Genomic DNA, 22,832 nt, shown 5'->3' on the forward strand with positions numbered 1-22,832 from the left:
AGAGCTGTGGTCAAGCAGAGACTCACTGAGAGGGTTGGTACAGGCTCCTGATGGCCTTTTGATAGCAGTTGGCACAAAAGAATCTGACATATGTCTGACATATGTCAGTGCTCCTGGCTTGGAGGAGGAGTTCCTGCCTGTGTTAAGGGTGAGGGGAAGTATGATCTCTGGATAAGTAAAGATAAGGGAGGATTTGAGGAAAACCAGTGAGAAGAGGAAGAGCCTCTATGGGGAGGTAAACTTGCGATCTCTGTGTCTCACCCAGCAATCCCTGCAGTCCTCGTTCTAGACGCTGCAAAATAAACTGCGGTACTTGGGGACCATGGCTACAGACCCACTCTCGGAGCTTCAGGATGACCTGAACTTGGATGATACCAACCAGTCCCTCAGCCAGCTCAAACTGGCCTCCATAGATGATAAGAGCTGGCCAGCAGATGAAGCCCCTGCTTTTCCCAAATCAGGTAAGTATGCTGCTTGTTTGGGGTCTGGATTTTGGTCAAAAAGGAATTGTTTGTCCTGCAGCATTGTGGTCATATCTATGTATACAGAGAGCCCTAGCTCCATTTGAAAGCTTTATAGACGCATTAATCTTGCACCACACCCAATTGAATTAGCCCTGCCATTGAACAGCGCTAAAAAGCTCGGAGCCAGCTGACGTAAATACACTCTTCTCAGTCCTGTGGCTGGATGCACTTCGGTGCTGACAGTACAGACATGCTGGAAGTCCTTGAGTGTCCTCTATTATGGTCTCTTGCAGGATAGTTTGGCCTTCCTGAGTGGAACTTCCATGTGGGAGGTGAGGCTGGAGATCTGAGTTGTTGCTCTGAAATCCTGTGCTGAAATGGACTGCTGCCCAAAGAGGTCAGGGAAATTAACTCAAGGGCATATAGGACGGCCATCCGTCAAGGGACCATGTTAAGATCCTCCTGCTCTACAAAGCTGTGATGGTGCTCTTGGCACTTGGGCTTTGGTCTTTGTGCCTGTTTGTGACACATCTGAACAGTCATTTTGAGAGGGTGGACAGTCTGAGGGACACGTATTGACCTCATAGGATTGACAGGTCTCTTCTGAAGTCTTTGCTGCTCTTGCCCACTCAGAATATCAAAGGTGGGTTTCTGAGGTAGACAGGTGCATACATTAGTTCCTCCCATGTTGAAGAGCCATTTTTTCTCATCCCTTTATCTCTGTTGTACCTCCTGCCAAGGTGCTCCAGATCCCTTCTTCTAACTGCTTGTTCCTTGTGTTTTGCGCAGAGGACTCCAAAGGCTCCCCTGAGCCCGTCACTCACCTGCGGTGGGATGATCCCTACTATGATATTGCCAGGCACCACATTGTGGAAGTAGCAGGTAGTGGTCTTTCTCTTTTCACCTTTGATGTCTTTGCAGCTGGGCTGAGGAATGGTCTTTCTAATGGGGTTGTGGGGGCACATCTGCTATATGCTAGGCCCACGTGGCAATGACAACTGGCATTGTAAAGAGAAGGAGCGCCAAACTTCTCAAATGATTGCAATATGTGTAATTTTCTGTTGAGCTCTGTTAAACTTGCATTCCTTCTTGGCTGTTGTCTTGATTATATTATTAGCAGGACTTGGTTGCTTTTGCTGAATTGTTTTAGATGTGGCCCTTGACTGTATCCTGAGCACAAGATGTGGTTCTTGCATGATAATGCCACAGAAATTACCTAGTTATGGCAGTACAGCTGCAAGGTCCTCAGCTGACTGAGTAATCCACAGTAGGTCTGGCCACTCTCTTATATCTGAATGGCCAGAGCTTGCCATCCTGTCCAGAAACAGCATTTACAGAAATCTGAAACAGGGGGAATAGGCCTATGGCCCACTGCAAGGAAAGACCTGATCATTCAGGGTCACAAGCATTTGGATTTTCTCTGTGTAGTTGTCTTATCCATATTATTTTAATTATACTAACCCTTGGCGATTTACTGATGGGACCTCCATAAGAAAGAGTTTTGAGGGTAGTTTTTAGGTTGCTGTGGTAAGTCTGAGGGAAGGGTAATCCCAGTTTGTCTTGTGTTCCTTGTTTAAAAAAAAAAAAAAAAAGCTCCTCCTCAACCTATTGTGACTTGATTCACACTTCCTCCTTGATTACCTGTAGCCACGTCCTACCCCTCCTATTGCCATTTCTCTGTGCCTTGGTCCCTGCCCCACATGTGAATTTGCAGCAAAGCAGAGGCACAATCTGGAATCCTCCTGATTCAGGGTTGTTCTGCAGCAGGGCTTGACCACGGAGGGAAGATTCTCAGGCACTTACCTTGGTAAGAGTTGTCCTGACATCATTCTTCTCTGTGCTGTCTTCTAGAATGAGCTTTCTTTCTCCTAACCTCTCATGTTACATCTTTTTGGGAACAAAATGATAATGGCAAACTCAAAACTTTGTTGTCCTTTGTCTCCTGTGTGCCTCTGGCTGCTCAGGTTGACAGGGCAGGTGTTTAGCGTTTGGGCCATTATGTCTTGTAGATTTGTCACAAATGCTTTCATTTGCAAATGTGTTACTAACTTTCTTTTCCATGGGGCTGGAGTTTCACGACTGGGGTTTATAGAGGTCTGCACCCTGGTCTCCGTACTGCTGGAACTGGGAAAGGGCAGATGTGTGGACTCCACCATTTCAGTGATAATAGCTAGAATATTTGGAATGTGAATGGCAGAGGTAACTGGTGTTTCTGGACTCTGGGAGCTGGTGAGTTAAATGATACTGTTGTTCACTTCAGACAAAGCTTCAGACAAAGTGCTTAGCAGAGAGTTTAGATCAGAGACATTGATAAGAGTGGAATGTCAGCCCAAACCAAGGATGTACTTTGTGTGCTGCCTCCTGACATGAGCACCAGTCTTTCTGCGGGATTTCTGTTCTGAGGTAACATGATATGTTTTTTTCCCAAGCTCTCTGAGTAGAGTATCACTCTAGTGGAGGTGTGTCTCAGTGGCTGTTGGAATGCAGCTGTTTGACATGCTGTCCAGGATAGCAAATGAAGAATTACCTGACTTCCTGAAAGGATTTTGGAGTGGTATGATGGCTGACTGGGAGGTGTGCCTGCATTCTGAAAGAGATCTCTTCCCCATCATGGTTTATATTTGTGTTTCTAGTGAGCGCTTTGTCCTTGTTGTGTCTCTGTATAGTGCAGAAGCAGCTCAGAGAAGCTTCTCTTGTTGGCTGCTCCTGGCCAATTTTCACAAGTAGCTGGTTTATCTGAAAGCCTGTGATGGTCCCACACACAGAATGTGGTACAATGCCTTTCTTGGCATTGGAAGAGCTAGTAGCACGGCTCCAGATAGTGGATTTGCTGCCCCATAGTTTTGAGACTCACTGGTGTCTCATCTCCTGGAAGCAGGATTTATGAAGTTGATCAAAGGGGCCTGAGTTGTGATCTGGGCTCTGGGGTGAAGCTGTTTGTTCAGTTTTCTTGGTCAATAATTAATAACATTAACTGTTCAGAGAATCAGACAGGGTAATGTTCTCTGGGCTGTTGTTGGAGGCAAACAATCTGGGAAAATCTGGAAAAATCCTATTAGAAGTAGCTTGGAGAATCAAAATCTTCCTGGAGGATTAGTATGAAACTGTTTGGATCTGGCTCTGCTGACAGGTTGTGCTTGTCAGCACCTTCAGATGCAATGAATGCTTGCCACGCTGAGCCTGAAACAAAATAGTTCCACCCTGGTTCTCGTGTAAATATTAGCAAATGGCAAGCAGATCAAGGGTAGTTTTATCCATTCTGCTGATTTATGAGCTTTCTCTTCCGTGTTCTTCCCTGTTCTGCACTTCAGAGCAGAAAGCTTATGACTAACTCTGCTCCTGCCTTCCTTGAAATATATTCTGGGATGATGATGCTATTTTGAGACAAAAGCAGAAGGCTGGTTCCCATCCTCGGGCTGAACTCCATGATCCCAGGGTTATCCTGTGTGGTCAGAAAAGTAATTGCTTCTTGTGGGATGGGTGCATGGTGTTAATAACTTATTAAAAGCCCAGTTTTGATGACAAAAAGTTAGCACGCTCATTTTCTAGCTGACCTTAATTCCTGATTCAGTTCAAAGCACACTGGATTTGAATATCCTGGTTATCTGGCCTAAAGAGGGAAAATAATATTGAAAAACACTTTGCAGAATTTGCTAGAAAAATAAGGGGTTTGGTTTTGGTTTTCAGTTAAAAATAGTGCAGCAGTTTCATGGAGACTCTCCTTTGTGCCCTGTGCTCCTGTCTCTTCTGGGGACTGGCATCTTCCTGGAAGAGGCTGTCTGTGGGGAAGGAGCAGGCATATCATTGTTGTCCTGTGCGGTGGTGTGGCACAGGAAGATGGCAGCAAAAGGCATCCAGGCCACAGTTCCAAGGGAGTACCATGGTACTGTTATGAATTGGAACATTTTAGTTTTGGGAAACCTTCTTTTGGTTCTGAGATTCAATGCTTTTCTGAAGGAAAGAGATGATACACTGTCTATCTTTTCAGACCTGCCTTAAGGTGTGTGTTTCTGGAGTGTTTTATGCAGGTTCTGGAGAGGTCTCTGTGTGGTTGTGCTCTTCCTGACTCGGAGTTCCTCTTTTTGTAAGCATTACAGCAGAGAAATTTGTCTTTACATGTGGCAAGGAGTTGGAGCAGAGGCTGCTTGATTTCGTTGCACAAACCACTTCTGCAAAGTGTGGTTTTTTTCCTTGCTCACATCACATAGCGTTCAGAGGAAACACAGGCTTCTGGTTGAAGGCTGTTGAGGAACTATCCCAAGTTTCTGCTACGTCTAAGAGTTTCTGTATCCTCCTGCTAATTCTTATATGGCAAAGGTGCTGCTTCCATCTCCTTTGGGGTAGAGGCAGACTAGGGTGACATAATCTTGGTCTTGAATTTCAGCAGAGGCTGAATTGCAAGAATATGGCAAATAGTAACAGTCTGAAGGAGTGAAGATGGCAGTGCCTACTGGAAACCTGGAGCTGTGTGAGAAGAGCAGGGCTCTTGACAGCTCTCTGGCAATGTGTTCCTCGTTCTTCTGCCCAGTCCAAAATACTGGTCTCGCCTTTGTCGTCAATATGCAAGCCCATAGCTATGAGGTGCATCAGCATTCCCACTTTTACGTAACAACTGGCTTTTGTCCTTTTGGGATAAGAAAACTGGGGCTTAACATATGATTGGTGTATGAATTTTCTGCTGCTGTGCGAGCTAGAAGTTGGTGTAGCAGTTGTCAGGAGAGTGGCCATCGCTATTTACTTCAGCTGTGTAGTCCCTGCCCAGTGACTTCCAAGTTTTGCTGAAGCTCAGAGGATGTTTCTGCTAGTTTTTGTGGGAAATCTGCTGCCTCACACCATTAATTGGCAGTCTGCAGGGCTGCCCTCGCAGAGAAGGTGCGATGCTACTGTGCTTAAGGCCTGCGATTCAAGTGGGAAAGCAAGGTGGAGAGCTGGGGATGTACCTTCTTGTGCATTACTAGATTGAAACTGCAGTTTCAACAGTGAATCTTTTTTCAATGGTGAATCTGGTACCAAACCTACCTGAAAAGCATTGGGGCTGGTTGTTGGCTGCAGGTGCCAAAGTTGTAACGGGTGCTGATGATTTGCTGTTGTTGTCGGTGATTGACATGGGGAGGAAAAATCAATCTTGGAGCACCAGTAGCTGTTGTTTCACTAAGCAGGCAAAGGTAGAAGCTGCAGACAAAACTTGTGTTGAATGTATGTTGCAGAGTGTGTTTGGTGGCTAATGGGCTCAGCAAAGGCCTCTGATAACAAGGGTCCTTTTCCTTCCAGTATGGTACATTATTATTGGCTCCATTAATACAGGGTGCCTGCATTTCTGCTGCTTTTGGATGTAGTTTCTGGCTTTTTTTTTTTTTTTTAAAGAGTATTTGTATCATACGGAATGATGAGTTGCTTCTATAGAATTGGGCCCATCCAAAGCAAGCCCAGCTTGTGCACCATGTTTTGACATGCGAGATCGAGGGAATGGAGAGTTTCTAATTCTGAGTTTCTAAGGGAGACCAAGGGAATGGAGAGCTTCTTTCTAGAGCCCTGCTCTGCTCGGGCTCCTGTCTTGATAGGCCCATGTGGGTCTGATGAGTATATGGCTGTAAGAGTGGTGGAAAGGGGCCGGGTGTGGCAATAAATGCCTTTGTAGACCCCTCCCTGCCCAGAGAAACCTTTTTTCTTTTTTCTAATTGGCAGTTTGTGGGGTTTTTTTATTCAGAATCTGCTAAATTTTTTTTAAATGCTATGGGTGTGTTGAAGATCTAAATTGTCCCCTTCTTTAGCTTATTAGTGAAATTTAGCTTCTTGCAAAACAATCTGTTGGATGTGTTATTCATATGGTATGATCCCATTCTTTATACACTTCTGAAGTTGTTCAAAAGACCTTGACATTCAAATTAATTATGTTTAACCCTTTTAAAAGTGGCAGTACGGCAGTTGCCATTTTGGTGGTAGGGGAAGTGTAACAGTAATGGTCAGAAATTTGACTGTGATTATACAGAATTAGTTGCAAAATCAAGACAGACTGGGTAATCATGGGTTGCTGTTACTGCCTCTAATTGTTAGGTAAGGTTGCTTTGGAGAGGAGCATGGGGGAAAGATGAAATAGAAGGAGTTTGACTGCTGCGAGACAGCAAGTAAATGCATCCTAGCGGCAATCTGGCTAGACTCTGAGACTTCACACTCAATATTAGTTTCTGGGAAAGGGAGCAAAGCTTGGCTTGCTGTAACTTTGTTTCTATTCCTCCAGACCAGGGTGCACTTGATGGGGCACGACCAGGTAGGTAGATTTTTTTGTGGCACTAACATTTGGTACTGTAGATCGTGGTATTCCTTTAGCATGACCATGGCCTGTAGCTGGACTGTCTCGGGGGAGCCCAAACTTTGCTCAGCCTTAGGCTGCACCAGCAACTTTTCAGGAGTCCAAAGGCTGCACAAAACTGTCACCTGAGGGCTGCACCTCTGCCTCAGGCACAGCAGAATCATCTGAGCCAAATTTGGCATGTGGGCTTTACTTTGGGGCTCTTGGGTCTCAGTGTAAATCCTGTTCCTCTTCTGTCATGGTGGTGGTCTGCTTGGACCAGTTCAGTTTGAACTCAGATTTACCTCGTTGTCTTGGGTGCTTTGGAAGTTCATCCTAGGATTGCTTCCTATTCCTTCATACGATCTGCTGCTGCACTCACGTGCTAAGTAGCTGGCACTTAAACTGGATTCTCCAGCTGAAAGCAACTGTTATCTATTTATTCTGCATTTGGCTGCAGAGATGTTGTGTTTTGGTAACTTGTTCCTCATTCTAGCCTGAAGCTGCGCTAGACTGCTCTGTGCTTGCTGAGCGTTTGTTAATACTCTCTGGACTTCAATCCCAAGCCTTAAGAATTTGGCTGCTGGTGCTTTCACACTTCTTGATGTAGATGAAAACTTCTTTTGGTGTGAAATTCTTTCTGCTGTTTCTGAACAGCAGGCCAAGACCTTTGCACAGTCCATGGAAATGCTGATCCTTGCTGCCTCATTACATGGGCTCTTCTCCCCCATTTGCCATGCTCTTGGGCATCCTCCCATTTTGCGTTCTTTAATCTGACCCTCTAGTATATTTTGTATCAGTTAGAGCTGTAGTCACTTGGTAAGGCTTTATGATTCTGGCAGTGTTTGGGTATTGGGAATATCTAGGTGGAAGATGTCATGTATTAAAATACTTCTATTTTGAGTTCCTTACCTTCTTTTCCTGAGGGGCCTAAATCCATTTTGGAATTCAGCAGACAACTAAAATCTACTATACTTAAACACTGCCCAGCTGTGTCATAAGCTCGGCAGGAACCTGAAATTACATTAGAGAAGTTTTTCACTGACAGTGGCTCTGATAAATGTCCTAAGCTTTGTGAAACTTGCATAGTAATCTTCCAGAATTATGTAGTGGTATCCTTTCCTTGACCCTGAACTCTGTTAATGTTGGTGTTCTACCAATAACACTGGCTTTTGGTAGCAAGTTTTATCTGCCTGCATTTTCTCAGTATCAAAGTACCAGGATATTCTCATTTGAATCTTTCATCGAGGTGGGCCCTCAGTCGAGGCTTCCTGATGAAGGTAGGAATGACCAGGATCCCTGGACTGCAGTTATGCTGCCAGTGAGTAGTATGACAGCCTCTAATCATGGCATAAAGGCTAATGGATGTATTTCAGGAGAAATACCTAGAAATACATAGCAGGATTTGCAAGTCAAGCATGTATTTTCCATGTTGGCTGTACAGGTTCATTTAATAGAGAGTCCTGTCTCAGGACAGTACTGCTACCTCGACATGAATTTCTGCTCCGATATGTTTGTATTGCTGCAGGTTCCCATCTGGAACATTAGCCTCAGTATTTAAACTTCAGCCCTTTTAGAAGTATGGTTCTGCGCTGATGGCTTGGAACCACAGCAGTGATGTTCCTTGCCCCTTGTCTCAGAAGTGCACTGGAAACACTGCTCTTCGGGTGAGAGGAAAAACTGATTTTGGGCCTTAAAAGTGCCACAACAACATTCAGGAGAATTAGTATGTCCATCAGTGCTACAAGTTAATATCTCTTTAGATGAGCAGCTGTCTTGACTGGAGAGGCTTTGCATATTGACTACTGTCTTGCTCTTTGTTGTTTAAAAAAATATATCTGAATTACTTCCTACAGGGAGGTAGTGTAATTCCAGTGTAGACTGAAAATATTTTTTATGTATGAACTTACTCACAAAGGTATGCACATTGTTGGGGTGCTCTGTGAGTACTGATGGTATATAATTGCTTCTTCATTGGTTTGTTGTTAACTATTGAGCATTCCTCATCTGGGAGAGGTAGGAGACAGCCTGAGAAGCTGAGTGATTACTTCATGGTCTATAGTTGTGTTCAATGGAAACTTTAGCTATTTGCAATTGCAAACAAGGGGTGAAAACCTAGATACATAAGATTAATATTGCAAACAGGAAAGCAAACAGTACAAGGGATGGAGCATCTGGGAAAGATCAAACGCGATAAGAATCTGTTTGGTCAGAGGCAGAGAGGCCACCTGGAGGCAGTTTCCTCCAACAGCCAGGAATGCATGGAATGGGCTTTAGGTTCTTGTTTATAAATTGGAACCACTGTTTGTCCAGCTTTGATGCTGAATTTTGAATTTTGTCATGTCTGGAGGAACCAGACTGATCTGATATATGTCAGGTGGAAACAAGATTGGCGGTTGGTTGTTTTGAAAGGGTCTGTGTTGACAAGCTTTGCTCAGTATGATGGAACTGGAGTGAAACCCACAACTCGGTAATGGGCATGCTGGTTCCTGTGTAGGTCTCATGCATAAATTCATTCTGATTTGGAAGGCAAAATGGGCCACTCCTTTTTCAGTCATCCAGGGGACTGTAGATTATATTTTGGTGTTCTTGGCCCTGGAAATTATCCAGGGGAAACATGCCATCTCCCCTTTGGCAGAATTATGGATTGTCAATTTTTTCTTTACCAGCGATCCCAGACCTTTTCACCAAGGCTATATAAGGAACAAGATTCTAGACTTTGCATAGGCCCTGCCATAGGCTTTCATGTTATTCCAGAGGAAGGTGTTTAAGCTATGTGTTTCCTGACTGTTGACTTGTCAGGTCTGAAAATCAGTGCCCAGGAGCCTGAGCTGAGTGTGTGGCCACCCACAACATCTCATGAACATGGTGCTGTACTGCAGTTCTTCACAACCAAGGCCTGCCTTGATCAAGCTTGCAATCTGCTTCTGGCCCTCAGACCATCCACTCTGGTGTGAAATGCAGCCTCTCTGTTAACTGAAGATAGCACCTATTCTGACTTTAGCACAGAGCTATGATCTGCAAAGACCTGTAGTCTTCCTGACCATTCTCCTTTGTTGCTACAAAACTCAACAGATTTTCAGATGCTACCATCTTCTTGCTGCTCTGTACAGGCAGGACCCTTTGTCCTCCAGGTGGAGACATATGAGTGGCTCAAGACCACTGGGAAGAGTCACAATATGCCATATTCCCTGCCCAGGACTTTGTAGCCTGCACCTTTGTTTTATAGACAACTTGTGTGCATTAGACCCAGCCCTAAAGCTTATAGTCCTAAAGCTACCAAGAAATTCTGGGCTAGGCAGAGAGTGGGCTACCGTGGGATATGCAATGTGATGTTGGTCTTGTGGCCTGGCTGTGACTGTATCTGGTTGTTCCAGATGAGCCTTGCATCACTCTCTCCTAGTCCTGCATTCTGGGTCATGCGACCTCCCTAATTGCCCCTTACCTCCGCATGTGTATGTCAATGTGATGGCCTGTGCCACCCCTTTCCTGGTCTGTACCTAGTGCTGCCTCAGTGTCCCTAGCTTTTGTAGAGGTTCTGGCTTGTGCGCATCAGTAAATTCTGTCTCTTGTGTTGTCTGGTGAGTGACTTGAAAATGGTACTCGTGAGGGAAAAATGTAAGTGAACAAGTAGCAAGAGAATCTGTTTTTCTGGCCAGGATGGGGGGTAAAAGAGGGTTAGTGGCATCTTAATGTTATGGCTGGTATATGTGAGTTCTCTGGCTGCCATTTGCAGCACCAAGTGGTCATCTGTTACTAACGGGCAGTGTTCCCAGAAACCTCAGGTTTGCCGTTCTGGGGTTCAGTTTGAGATCTCAGTTGCTGCACGGCAAGTGTAACCAAGCGGTAGTCGAGGGCCAGAGCCCATGCAAAGGTGAGAAAATGGCTGCATGCTCTGAATATTATAAATCAGTTTGGGGAAAAGGATACATTTCAAGAGGGATAATGTATGGCAGGGCTGTCCTGCGTAAGTAGTGATCCTTGCTGCTTTTCTGTGCTGTGGTCTGTATGAGATTGTTGTGCTGTAGGGGAGGATGGAGGGTGTTGTTGAGTATAACCTCAGTAGCCCCTTCCGCTGCTCCATGCTCCTTCTGCTTGACAAGAAAACAAGCTCTTGGAGCAGGGTGAGTAGCAAGAAAGATGGGAAGACTTTAACCCTTCACACTAAAGGAACCATTTCATCTCCACTGGTGCTAAAAAGCAAGTCATCCTTATGGATTGGGTGTTGTGTCTGGGAGACAACCAGACTTTCCCTTAAACTCGGTATGTCCAAAAGATTTGCAACCTGGTTCTTACTTATCTAAATCTATCAATTTCTCCAGCATGTCTTCTAAGCTTGTCCATGCCCATCTGCTTGGGTTTTGTTCATGGGGCTGAGATCTCTGCTGGCAGGAGTCCACTGACGTATGAAGACTTGCTGTGGGGAAAACTTGGCTTGTTGTTTCTGAAGCCTCAAGTGGTGGCTGGGAGTGTCCTCCCTGAGATGAGGGTGCTTTGGGTTATTTGGCTCCAATGCGATGTGGACTGTTTTCTGCTGGGTTTTTACATAGAATGCTTTGTTTCCCTGGACTTTGCAGCTCCTTCCAGCTCAGGTTGGAAAAATATCTCTTGTGGATGGAAAATCTAGGAAGCAGTAAACAGCTTGTTCTGCAATCCCCCTGGAGAATCCAGCAGCTACTTGGTCCATCTGTAGAAAAGGTTTATGATAATACTTGCTTCTCATCTCTGGGATGTGGCTGGGACTGCCCTGTTTCTAGGAATTTCTTGGTTTCCAGGGTATGAAATGGCTTTGTTCTGTTTGCAGGACTAAGCTTCAGGTGAAGCAAGAAACAAATGCACCAGACCACAAGCAGTTAGTCTGGGACTGTGTGCAGGACGGAAGCAGTGGTTATTGTGCCTGTGAGGGGCAGTTTTCCCTGGGTACATATGCATCAGGAGCAGTGCCTAAGGGGAGCGTTGCAGGATTAATGCTCTGAGCACTCTGCTCTGTGCTTGAGGCCTCCATCCCTACGTGCCCCAAGGCATCCTGGCTTCCAGTCCTTCCCGTTCTTTCAGGGCTGGAGCATGGACTCTGTTCTCCATTCACATCATTGACTTGCCAGGTTTCTGCTTCCATACTAGGCCTGTGGTAACTCTGCTGAAAATAAAGTTTAGCTTTGCTGGCAGCTGTGGCAATCCAGACTTCTGCCTTGTTATGGTGGTTTCCCATTCTCTATTTACCCCTTGCTGCCACAGCCACAACGTAGTCCTTAAATTCCCTGTAATCTCTGGCATTTCATCTGCAGGTGATGACAAATATGGAAGGAAAGTAATTTTGTTCAGTGCCTGCCGGATGCCCCCAAGTCATCAGCTTGATCATGTGAAACTGCTGGGGTGAGTAGTGTCTTAGGAGGCTGCTGTTAACTTATTAAGCCTGACATAATTCCCAGGTGCTGGATTCCTGAGGCCAGATCTATCTGCATTAGCTAAAGTACTTACCTCCATTGCTGGGGATGCAAATCCTCTGTTATGGCACACAAAAGTGAGTCCTGGAGGGAGGAAGAGCCTCTCTGTGACAGAGTGTGGAAGTGAGTTCAGCAGTTGTGTCTTCTCAGGTACCTGAAATTCACACTGGACCAGTATGTGGAGAGTGATTACACATTGGTGTACCTGCACCATGGCCTGACCAGTGAGAACAAGCCATCCCTGAGCTGGCTGCGGGATGCCTACAGGGAATTTGATCGCAAGTGAGTAAGGCTGTAGCAAACAAGGATATAACATGCTGTTCTGTAGCCTAACAGCAGATCTTCCCCAGGCCCCCCATGTAGCTTGGTGATTATCATTTACTATCGCTTATTTCTGCCGCTTATGGAGGAGGGTTGTTGTTTAATGCAAGCTGAATCATGGGATGAACAGCTCCTTCTGTAGTTACATCCTTCAGGCCAACAGGCAAGCAGCAAAACCAGGACTCAGTGCAAGTGTGTCAGCCCCATGGTATAATTGTTGCTTCCTGGTGAGGCTGCTCACTGCTTCTTGGTGAATTCTGGAATACAGTAGAGCATGCCCTTAGGCTGCTGAGTGGCCTGACGCAGCTACGAAGCATGGGAGAGCAGAGGCTGTGAATGCTGGGGAGTGGTGAGGCTCAGTGCAAAAGGAACAGAGCACCCAGGGTGCCGTAATCTTGTGGAAAGGTTGGTTCTTCTGCTTAAAGTGCAGCTCATCCTTACTTAGCTTCTCTCGGCAGGTACAAGAAGAACATCAAAGCCTTGTATATTGTGCACCCGACCATGTTCATCAAGACCCTGCTGATTCTCTTCAAGCCTCTGATCAGGTAGGAAGCACTGTAGGAGGCTCACCCACATCCTCACACTGCAGGGGAATAATGGGGCATTCTCAGTGGGGCACAAGATGAGCCCAGGCTGCCGAGCCTACCCTGGAGTCTCTCACCCTATGCTATCTCCTCCTGTTTCTGAGCTCAGAAATATTCAGACACAAGAAGTACTGCTTTGGGAACCTACAGAGTTTGTAGCTCTGTGCTGTTCCCTTTCTATCCAGCCAAGTAGAAGTAAAGTGTTGCAGGCTCTGCTAATAATGAAAAAGGAAGTGAAAGCATCAGTCTAAATGATATTTAATTCATTGTGCTGATGCTGAAATCCTAACTCTGTAAAACAATTGACAACAAAACTTTCTGCAGCCTACTGCTGAACTTAGGAAGGAGAAATCCAGTGTTTTAGGGAGCCTGCTGCTGCTAGGGCTTCTAATGTGACTTTGAAAGTCTTGGCATCTCCTGGTAAAATATATGGAGTTGGAGAGCTATGTGGGTGACATCTCTGCTGCTCAGCCATATCTGCCCCTTTGCCCCACTGATGTCTCTTGCAGACCCCTGCTCTTCTTGCCTGTAAGAAGTCCATTCCGATACTGGATTTCCTGATTCCTCACATACCTACTTTTCTCTTGTTTTTCAGCTTTAAGTTTGGACGAAAGATTTTTTATGTGAACTTCCTTAGTGAGCTGGAGGAGTATGTGAAGTTGGAACAGTTGGGGATCCCAAGCCAAGTGCTGAAGTGAGAATGCTGCCTGTCTCACATTTACTTAGGGCTCTGTGAGAGGGACCTTCTCTGGACGAATGGCAAGGGGAGGAAGAGATTGTTCCACTCGGGCAGTGGTTTTGGAGGGGGTGGTGACAAATTGCCTGAAAGACTAGTGTATCTCTCCATGCTCCTTCCTGTGTGTCCTTGGTCCCACTGCTCAGTTCTGTCCTTGAGTTAAAAATCCTCCTCCAGTGGAGCACCAGTGCTGCCTCTTCCACTCACCCCTTAGGGGCTTTCTGCAAGCTGCTGACCTTAACACTGACCTGGAGCTTGTGGTGTGCATCTGCTGCAACTGGGCACCTGCTTTGCTCACTCTGCACAGTTCAGCTTCTCTTTGGGGCTTCCCAAAGTTGCCACGATCTTGGTCCTACCAGATTGATTCCCTGTCCCTCACACATGCGTGCAACTGTCTCATCATGAGCAGTGCTGTCCTGGCCTCCTGTGCATGCTGTCGTCCTCAGCTACTCCAGCTCCTGATTCCAGATAGATATTCCTTTCTTGCTGCTTTTTTTCTGGCAACCAGATGTTTGCTCTTGTTGCCTCTGTGCTCCAGAGCTGCCTGTCCTGTTTTTGCATGGAATCAACCATGCTAGACTGGAGCTGTTACCAGTGGGTGTGTAGGTGGGTCACGTGCAGTGCTGGGTTCATGCTTTTTCTGGGAGGTGGAGTGGCTTTTTACTAGTCTGTGTTTTGCCACAGATATGATGAATATCTGAGATCCCTGCAGAAACCTTCGCAAGTGCCCCAGAAGCCAACACCCCCGCGCCCACCGCTGCCAAACCAGCAGTTTGGAGTCTCACTCCAGCAGTGAGTATCTCTGGATATCCTACAAAGCTTTAATCATTCCTCTGAGGAACTCTGCGCTCATGTCCAGATCCTGACTGACTCAGTTCAGTTCCACACTCTTGATTCCCTGGCTAGATTGTATCTAAATTAGGATAAGACTGTTTCTGCACCTAAGGGTCACTAAGGGAGAAGTAAAATAAGGGCCACGGGGATGACTTAATGGCACTAGAAATGTCCTTTAAGCAAAGGAAGTCTGTTGGAGGCTGGTGGAGGTGTCTTTTGGGCTATGCTATTTTGATTGAACAGTGCTGCAGATCTGTTTCTTAGTCCATATCATAGATTCTATTTTAAGAGCACTTCTATTCACCATTGTACCGATTGCCAACCCCCATTCCTGCACGGTGACACAGGCAAACACGGACACTAGCAAGAGCTAGTGATACTGGCTGAGTGTTGAAGGTATTTTTAACTTTGAGTGTGATTTTGGCTCCCTGGGGAATGAGGAGGAGCCAGTACTGTGTGGCCAGACAGACCCTCTGAAGCAATCTGGGAACACATTCCCCAGCTTCAGCACAGCATTTCCAAACGTAACACCCATGGTGCTGTGTGCCTGAGCTTGTTAGTAGTCTGAGAGGGGTGAACAGCTCCATGCTATCAAGCAGTATAGACAATCGAATGTGAGGGTGGCAGCAAACACCTTGGCATCACTAGGTCTTCCCTGACAGCCATTGGGTTGATGTATCTTCTGTTACAGGAGTGGGGTGGGTGAACTTAACTGATACGTATTTCTCTCATGTGTCTCAGCTTCTTTCTGCCCTTGCTCCTATGGGGAAGGAAAAAGGAAGCTTAACCCTTTTCACCTGATTCATAACTAGCAGCCTTGCCTTCTGGGAACCTCTTTGCCCTGACGTCTACAGACTATGATTTTTACAGAAGATAGAGAAATATTCCTGTGGTGTAGGGATGAGCTCATACTTGCTCCAGTGAATGATGTAGCATGATGGGTGAAGAGGAGAGAAGGCTGGAATAATGGCTGAACCAGGCACTGGGACAGCAAGATCCTATGTGATAGGGCTTATGTGGGCAACTTCAGGACTCAGGGGCTGCATGCAGGGCAGGGAGGACCATTCATTTGTAACCTTTTGTCTCTTCCCACAGTCTCAGGGAGAAGAGCCCTGATCAGTCTCCTGTTCCTCTGGTGGTCAGAGACACCATTGCTCATTTGCAGGAGCATGGTAAGTGTTCAGGAGAAGCTGCAGCCCCTCTTAATTCCATGTCAGTGCCTCTCCTCCACCCAAGTTCCCATCCAGAGTGTGGTAAGATAAAGAAGAACAGTAGTCTAGAATAAGGTGTAAAGGCCTGAACCAGGTGAGTTAGCCTTCAAGAGAGATTGTGCAGGGCTTAGGAGACCTCTTCCAGTTGTCCATACTCCCACTTGTATAAGAGTACCAAAATGTTCCTTGTATCCTTTGCCTGGTAGTGGAAGCGGAAAGACTTGCTGTACTCTGCAAAGGGGACTTGTTGACATCTGTCTGAATGCCCCACAGCATGGATTTATGATTGTTAAGACCAGCATTTTTAGAGACTCTCATATGGCTCAATGATCTTTCTTCTCCATCTGCTCTCACTTCACAGCTCTTGCTACAGAGGGGATTTTCCGGAGATCAGCAAATACACAGGTCGTCAGGGAGGTCCAGCAAAAATACAACATGGGTAAGTGCCCAAACTCAGTAGAGCCCCTCTCATTCCCTAACTACTACCATCCAACTGGATCTGTGTTGGAACTAGTCCATCATGGCTCCTCTCCTCTGATAGTCCTCTAGGTGAGGCCCCATCAGGGTATGACTTGAGTTGCAAGGGAGAAGCATCTGATACTTCTGCTGTGTGGAAAGCATATTCCTTCTCACTCACTTTCCCCTCGCTGCCCTTTTCCTTCCTGAAAATTTCCTTGTTTCTCAGGGTGGGATATACCATCTTAGTCTGGTTATACCGGAGGGACTGAAGATGACCAGGAAGAAACTTGGTCATCCATTTCATTTGATGACTTCTAAAGATGTAGTGCTGGATTCAGCAGTGCTTTGCATATGCTTTTAGGACACATTTTTCCACTCCGCTAGAAGATGCGGTGCTTCAATACCCTCTCTGTATTCTTTAAAATACTTCTTCCCTAGTTCTGGGCTCTGACCACCATGTCCCATTCTTTGTCTGGAGGAGGTCCTGCTTTGGCCAGTGAGCACTGAGTCTCTGCTCTACTTTCTCAGGTGTGCCTGTAGATTTCCAGCAGTATGAAGATGTCCACCTCCCTGCTGTGATTCTCAAGACCTTCTTGAGGGAGCTACCTGAGCCCCTCCTCACTTTTGGCCTCTACAGCCATGTTGTCAGCTTCCAGAGTGAGTTGTAACATGAGTGTGCTACTCCCTGTATGTTGCACTGGCCAAGAGCAAAGATGTCTTTGGGGGGAGCAGTCCTGCAGCCCTGTGACTGCAAACAGGGCTTTCATCAGGGTGGGTGCTGAGGATTCTTCATGGACCTGCTTGTCCTGTCTCTCTTGATTTTTAGATGTGGAGGACATGAATCGTGTGGATGTTGTTCGCAAAACACTCCAGACTCTGCCTGAAGAAAACTACCAAGTGCTCCGTTTACTGACAGCCTTTCTGGTGCAGGTGAGTGGCTCCAAAGGTGGGCAGTTGTATTCTAGTTCAGCTGCCAGTGCCTTGTGTCAGCTTTTTGACTGCCTGCTCCCTCTTTTCCTTTGGGAGGAAATGAGTTTGAAGCTAGGAAATTGCCTTTCTTTACCTTATGTTCTCGTTATACAGAGATCAAGAATGATCATGATGAACTAGCCTAAGCAGTTGATTCTCATAACACTGAGGGTGCAGGCAGGCATTAAGCCTGTGTGGTCTGTACCAGGGAGGCTGAAAGCTCCCTAGGGTGGAGGTACAACTGTAAAATATCTGAATAGAAGATTAGACTAGAAGAGGGGTCTCGGATCCACCCTACAGAATTTTCTGCTGTCAGGGAAGCCACCGCAAGGCTATTCTTAGCAAGAGGGAAGATCATTTTGGTTTGAGTGGTGATCTGGACTGTAGAGATACTGGCTGACAGTGCTCTTGGGCCTGTTGTTCTGATATGGGCTGGTGGTTAAGCCATAGTGGCAAATGGCAAGATACTGCTCCTCGCCTCCTGAATGCTGGATGTCATGTGTGTTTCCCCCAGCTGTATTCTGGCATTGGGCCTTCAGCTTCTCTCCTCCCATTTGCCCTTGGGAGTTTGTCAGCTCTGGCTCTGGGGAGGGTAGGGGACAGCTGCCGTGTCGTTCTGTAGGATTCACAATGGTCTCTTTCCTTCCCACATAGGTCTCTGCTCACAGTGACAGAAACAAGATGACAAACACCAACCTGGCAGTTGTGTTTGGCCCAAATCTGCTGTGGGCCAAAGATGTAGCCATCACCCTAAAAGCCATCAACCCCATCAATACCTTTACCAAGTTCCTGCTGGACCACCAGAAGGAGCTCTTTGAGGATGTGGAGGCCTGAATGCAGGCCAGCCCACTCCAGCACACTGTGCCCACCTTCCCACCTTCTTTCCGACCTTGTCTTGGAGCTGTGACCAAACTGTCTCCAGTGCAAAGGGACCATTGATCCTCTGGGTGATGAGCAGAGCGAGGGCTGTGGAGATGGTGGAGAAAGTGCATAAGCAAGCAAGCAGGAGACCTGCTGCTCTGGATGGGGAGGGGAACCGGTCTCCCAGCTGCTCCGAGTGGAGTCCTAACCCACCTGCCAGTCTGTGCAGCTCCTCCAGAGCTCATCACCAGTCTGCTGCCCTATCAGATGACCTGCCTTCCTTTCCTCCTTCCCTCACATGCAGTTTTTCTGCCCTCCTGGTCCCTTCCTCAGCAAAGATCTTTTTTGTTTAAGCTCCTAATAGCCCCAGCTCACCCCCTTTCCCTCAGCTGGGCTGTCTGGGCTAGGGCAGGCTTGCTGGGGTTTGTGGTAGAGAAGTTCTTGCTGCAAGTGCCATCTCTCAGCACTGAACGTGCATCCTGCCTTTCCCCAGAGGCAGCTAAAGCAGGAAAGGGAGCCAGGCGCCCCTTGTGCTTCAGGTAGCAGCATGTCCTGCACTTGCAAACCCCACTCTAGACTCCATGCTTTTGGCGGGCAAGTGAAGGACAGGCTCATGGCACATGGGCTGTATTACCTGTCAGACTCCAATACAAGGAAGCTGAATTTAGCCCAAACCCCCTCTGGGGTGACCCACTCCAGATACTATTCAGTGTTTGCTGGGGTGTAGTGGGTGAGGTGCCTCCCATAGTTACCCAGCTCAGGTGCGTTTGTCCCTCCAGCAGCATTTCCAGCCCGGCTGGGAAGGTTCATGCCAGACCTGGCGGGGGGGGCGGGGTTGGCTGGCGCCCTTTGGCAGCTGGTGAGCCTGAACGGCAGGGAGCAAGTGCCCTGGTGGCACTGAACTGCTGAACACTATGCGGATCACTGCCTTTCCCCATGGTAGCAGCACAAAGCCTCTTCTCCTCTGTCAGCCATGTGTATCTGTGCTGACTGGCACAGGCTGCCTTGCTAGTTGTCTCTTTGAGCAGAACTTTACCCAGCACAGTGTAACAGAGAGCATGGCCGTGAGGGAGGATCTAGGGACCGGGGCCAACCCTCACCCTGGAGTGCACCAGGCCTGGATTACGAATTTCTGCCCAGGTGCTGAGCACTCATGTGCCAAAGCTGTGAGGGAACAGCTATTCCATGCAAGGGTCTTTGCCCTGTCTTCTTGGTTCATACCTTCCTTCCATCCTACCATGGAAGCCTGGTCAGATGCATCCTGTCTGCCCTCGGCATGGCTGGAAAGATTGGGTTGTCTACAAGGCAGGCTCAGAGCAGGGTGGGCCTGGCACCTTCCCAAAGTAGCTGCAATAGTGTTAGGGCATCACTGTTGGCTTTGGGTTGCAGCATTCCCGCTAAAAGAGATCCCTCTCCTTAGCCTGGGCCTGGCAGGGTGTTAGTAGGGAGCTTCTAGCCTTACTTCATTGGTGTGTTATATCTTTATATCTTGTGCCCTGTGTGCCTGGGCCAGTCCTCCCTGCTGCATCTGGCCACAGGGACAAATCTTTTGGACCAAGCAGAACTAATTTTTAAAAAGCTACTGGATGCTAAATAGAATTTGCTTTTTCATAATATTTTAGCCTGCCTTTAAACACTGACCAAAGGTCAGTTCCCCAGTTTTAATCAAAATAAGTGACATCTGCTGCAGGAACTATGGAAATTGCTCTTTTTACTAAGCTCTGGAATGGGGATGGGCATGAACATAGGCAGCTCTGCAGGGCAGCGCAGGTCCAGCCAGCTGGCTCGGAGGAGGCACACCAATGCGTGGGTGGGAACAGTGAGCAAGAAACTGAGCATTACTAAGGCTGGAGCAAGAGAGGGCTGGGTCTGATCCCTTCTAGATACTGGGGGACTTTGCCCTATGGAGGCTACAAGGCTGCTTAGCCTCCCTCTTCCAACAGTAGGAGTCTTCCCTGTTTGGCCAGGATATGAATTATTTCAGCCTGAGCAATTCACAGCAGTAACAAATAAATGTTTTGGAGGTAGAGATACTCAGCTCCTAATTTACCTGTGATCTCTGCTAGCATAAGTTAGCACAGCTGATGTGCTGTGCAGGATGGACAGTGGGATGGACAGTGTGAAGAGAGGTGTACTTGCCCCAGGGTGTGTTTGAAGACGCAAGGCTTTCTGGACAGCCTGGGAGGAGCGTGGAGGCTGAGGGAGCCCAGTGCAGCCCCTCTTTCCCTGCAGGCACTCTGCTCTGTGTAGGCTTCGGTATTGGGGGAGACTTGGTGCTCTGACTCGATCTGCAGCTGACACTGGCCTCACTTATATGCCCCTAGAGGAAAGGCAAACCCAGCTAGCTTCTCCTGGGACAAACAAGCCCAAGGTCGGCAGCTTGGAACGGGAAGTGACTGTGTGCCGGGGCACGAGGCCTTGGCCGTGCGTGCTGCCCCGGCTCCCTGGGAAGGGTGGCACGTTCCAGCCCTGCAGAGCGGCAAGGACCGCTCCCTGCCCGGTAGCGAGAGAAGCAGTGCTGGGGTAGCTTAGCTCCTCTCCAGGGGAAGAGCAGGGATTGCTGAAAGTGTCTGTGTTCTGGCTGGAGTTTGGTCGGTGCTTTTTTTTTTTCTTCTTTCTTTTTTTTTGTGAATTCTTGAAATAATGTTTCCTTTTTTAGCAAAATGGAGACTGGTGCATCCCCTGCAGGCAGGGAGAAAAAGCCTGCTCCAGTTCAGTGCCTGCAGGGGAGCAGATTTGGAGGGTGTTCAGGAAGCTGCTACTGCTCATGGTGGGAAAGCGCTTGCAAATCCTGGAAGGGACCCAGTGTAAATATCCCCCTTCCTCTGCTGCTCCTCATGCTGGAGCTGCCGGGGGCCCTGGAGCAGGCACAGTAACCAGGGTTGCTTTTGCTTCTGCAGTCTTCTCTCCTGAATGCCTTGTATTGAAATATCCCTCCTGTGACTTGAGCAAGGAGCTGGCCTGGGCCTGCGGGCAGCCTGCGCTGGGTGGGTGGCCACCACAGCCTGCATCGGCCGAGCCCAGGGGGTTCAAGTCCCTCCTCGCCTGGTCAGCCTCCTCGCACAGGCAGGGTGCTGGCTGGGCTGGGTTTCTCTGCCACGTATAGGTGGGGGGCAGTATCTGATTAGGGTGCTGGTCTTTGTCGGTTTTCTCCTTGCTGTAGCGCTGCCCAAGGGTCTCTTCCCTGGCTTGTCTTTCAGGTTAGCTATTAGCCATTTCTCCCTGTGGGGGGACTTGTTCCACTTCAACCCTCTGCTTTTTAGCACCTAGACCATTCCCCTCTGCTAAGCCTCCTGCTGTCTTAATGGCCTCTGATCACTCCCTGCTCCCTGGCCCGAGCTAAGTACTGGCAGCAGAGCTTTTGCGGTGCAGGGGGGCTGGGGCCATCTGGATGCCTTGTGGCAATATTTGCTAATTTGAGAGAGAGCTGAGGGCCAGTTTGGTCCCTGTTTCCTCTTTTATGCATGGGGGCTCCTGTGCAAAAGTTTCAGCTTTGCTTTTGTTGCTGGTGTTCACTGCCTTCTTTTCTGTTGATGTTCATCAGGTGCAGGGCTGGGGTTTTCACGGTTCACATTGTTTATTTCCTTCTAGTCTGCACCAATCTTACATTTCACAGATTGCACTTTTTGTATTTCAATAAAATCAAAATGTAATCCTAGGTCCAGGTGTGTCTGTCAAGTGGCAGCAGCTGTGTGTGGCACATGTACAAGAAACAGAAGTAAGGCTGGCTGTGCTGCCAACCACAACCATGCAGAGGGGGAGGAAAGCGAGTATGAAATGCCTCTTACGTGAGTAACTCTGGGAAGAAATACTAGTTTTTGGGCGCCTCAGTCTGGAAACAGAATTCAAACAAAAATGAAGTGTTGCAAGTTTGGCTCTTTCCTGAACAGGGCTGGGCTTCCATGTTGCCGTCTCCCTGTCATGATGACCAATCTGCCTAGGATTGCCCTTTCCCAGAGGTGGACCCAGGGAGCTGCAGGGGTTGTGGTATCCCCAGGTGCCAAGTGCAGGCACCCCAGTTTGGATTAGCTGGCAAAGTTTATCCTGCAGCCAGGTGATACGTGCAGCAGGGGTGCACCTTCTCATCTCAGCTTAGGTGGATCACTAACTCCTCGATGTACATTAGTCTTCTGGTTAGCACCACTACACTACACCCCTTGATCCACATACAGCTAACTACCTTTTCCTAAAGATGCTGTAATTTGCTGGTTACGACAGTAAGCTTTATGGCTAGTAGAAAGGCTCTTATATGCAAAGTGATTAGTACAGTTAACAATGCAAGTGTAGCAACAAGTGAACGCAATAGCAGGTGCAAGAACAGAACGGAGAGCACTGGAGCTAAAAGCATCACCATCGGGCAGTAGCCTGAGCCCTGGCTGCTGGCCTTGTCAGCTGGATGATGAGTTAATGCTGATGCTAACACTTGCGTTTCTGAAACTGCGTGCTGCTTTTCAGTTTTTTATTACTGATAAGCTGTCCAGTTAAGGGCTTCCCAGTGTTGCCAATTTGCGTTCTGCATGTTGACATTATTCAGCGCGACTCGTGACAAGCTGTCAGCTCGAAGGCAGAGGTATTTTGGCATCTGTTCACAGGTAATACCTTGTGTATGGTCCTTGTAGTCTGACTTATTATTTACCTGCTGTAACTTACTGGACGGTAC

General features: G+C 47.6%; 1 protein-coding gene across 4 annotated transcripts; it reads left to right on the top strand.

Moving 5' to 3' along the window:
- The first annotated feature begins 279 nt into the window (after positions 1 to 279).
- Positions 280 to 18,899, top strand: ARHGAP1 (Rho GTPase activating protein 1). 4 transcript variants are annotated; one of them, XM_075711935.1, is made up of 13 exons: positions 280 to 465; position 733; positions 1,256 to 1,346; positions 12,039 to 12,126; positions 12,348 to 12,479; positions 12,977 to 13,063; positions 13,698 to 13,796; positions 14,523 to 14,630; positions 15,768 to 15,844; positions 16,245 to 16,322; positions 16,871 to 16,999; positions 17,169 to 17,272; positions 17,966 to 18,899. In XM_075711935.1, exons 1-13 carry the CDS (start codon positions 323 to 325, stop codon positions 18,143 to 18,145), a joined length of 1,317 nt encoding a protein of 438 aa, XP_075568050.1. In that variant the 5' UTR covers positions 280 to 322; the 3' UTR covers positions 18,146 to 18,899. The 4 variants fall into 4 exon arrangements, with proteins under 4 accessions (XP_075568050.1, XP_075568048.1, XP_075568049.1 ...); XM_075711933.1 differs by lacking the exon at position 733 and adding an exon at positions 6,703 to 6,732 and having other exon boundaries at positions 280 to 461; positions 1,254 to 1,346; XM_075711934.1 differs by lacking the exon at position 733 and having other exon boundaries at positions 280 to 476; positions 1,266 to 1,346.
- Positions 18,900 to 22,832: the final 3,933 nt, after the last annotated feature.

This window comes from Pelecanus crispus, chromosome 6 (genome assembly GCF_030463565.1).
Source record: "Pelecanus crispus isolate bPelCri1 chromosome 6, bPelCri1.pri, whole genome shotgun sequence".
Lineage (NCBI taxonomy): Eukaryota > Metazoa > Chordata > Aves > Pelecaniformes > Pelecanidae > Pelecanus > Pelecanus crispus.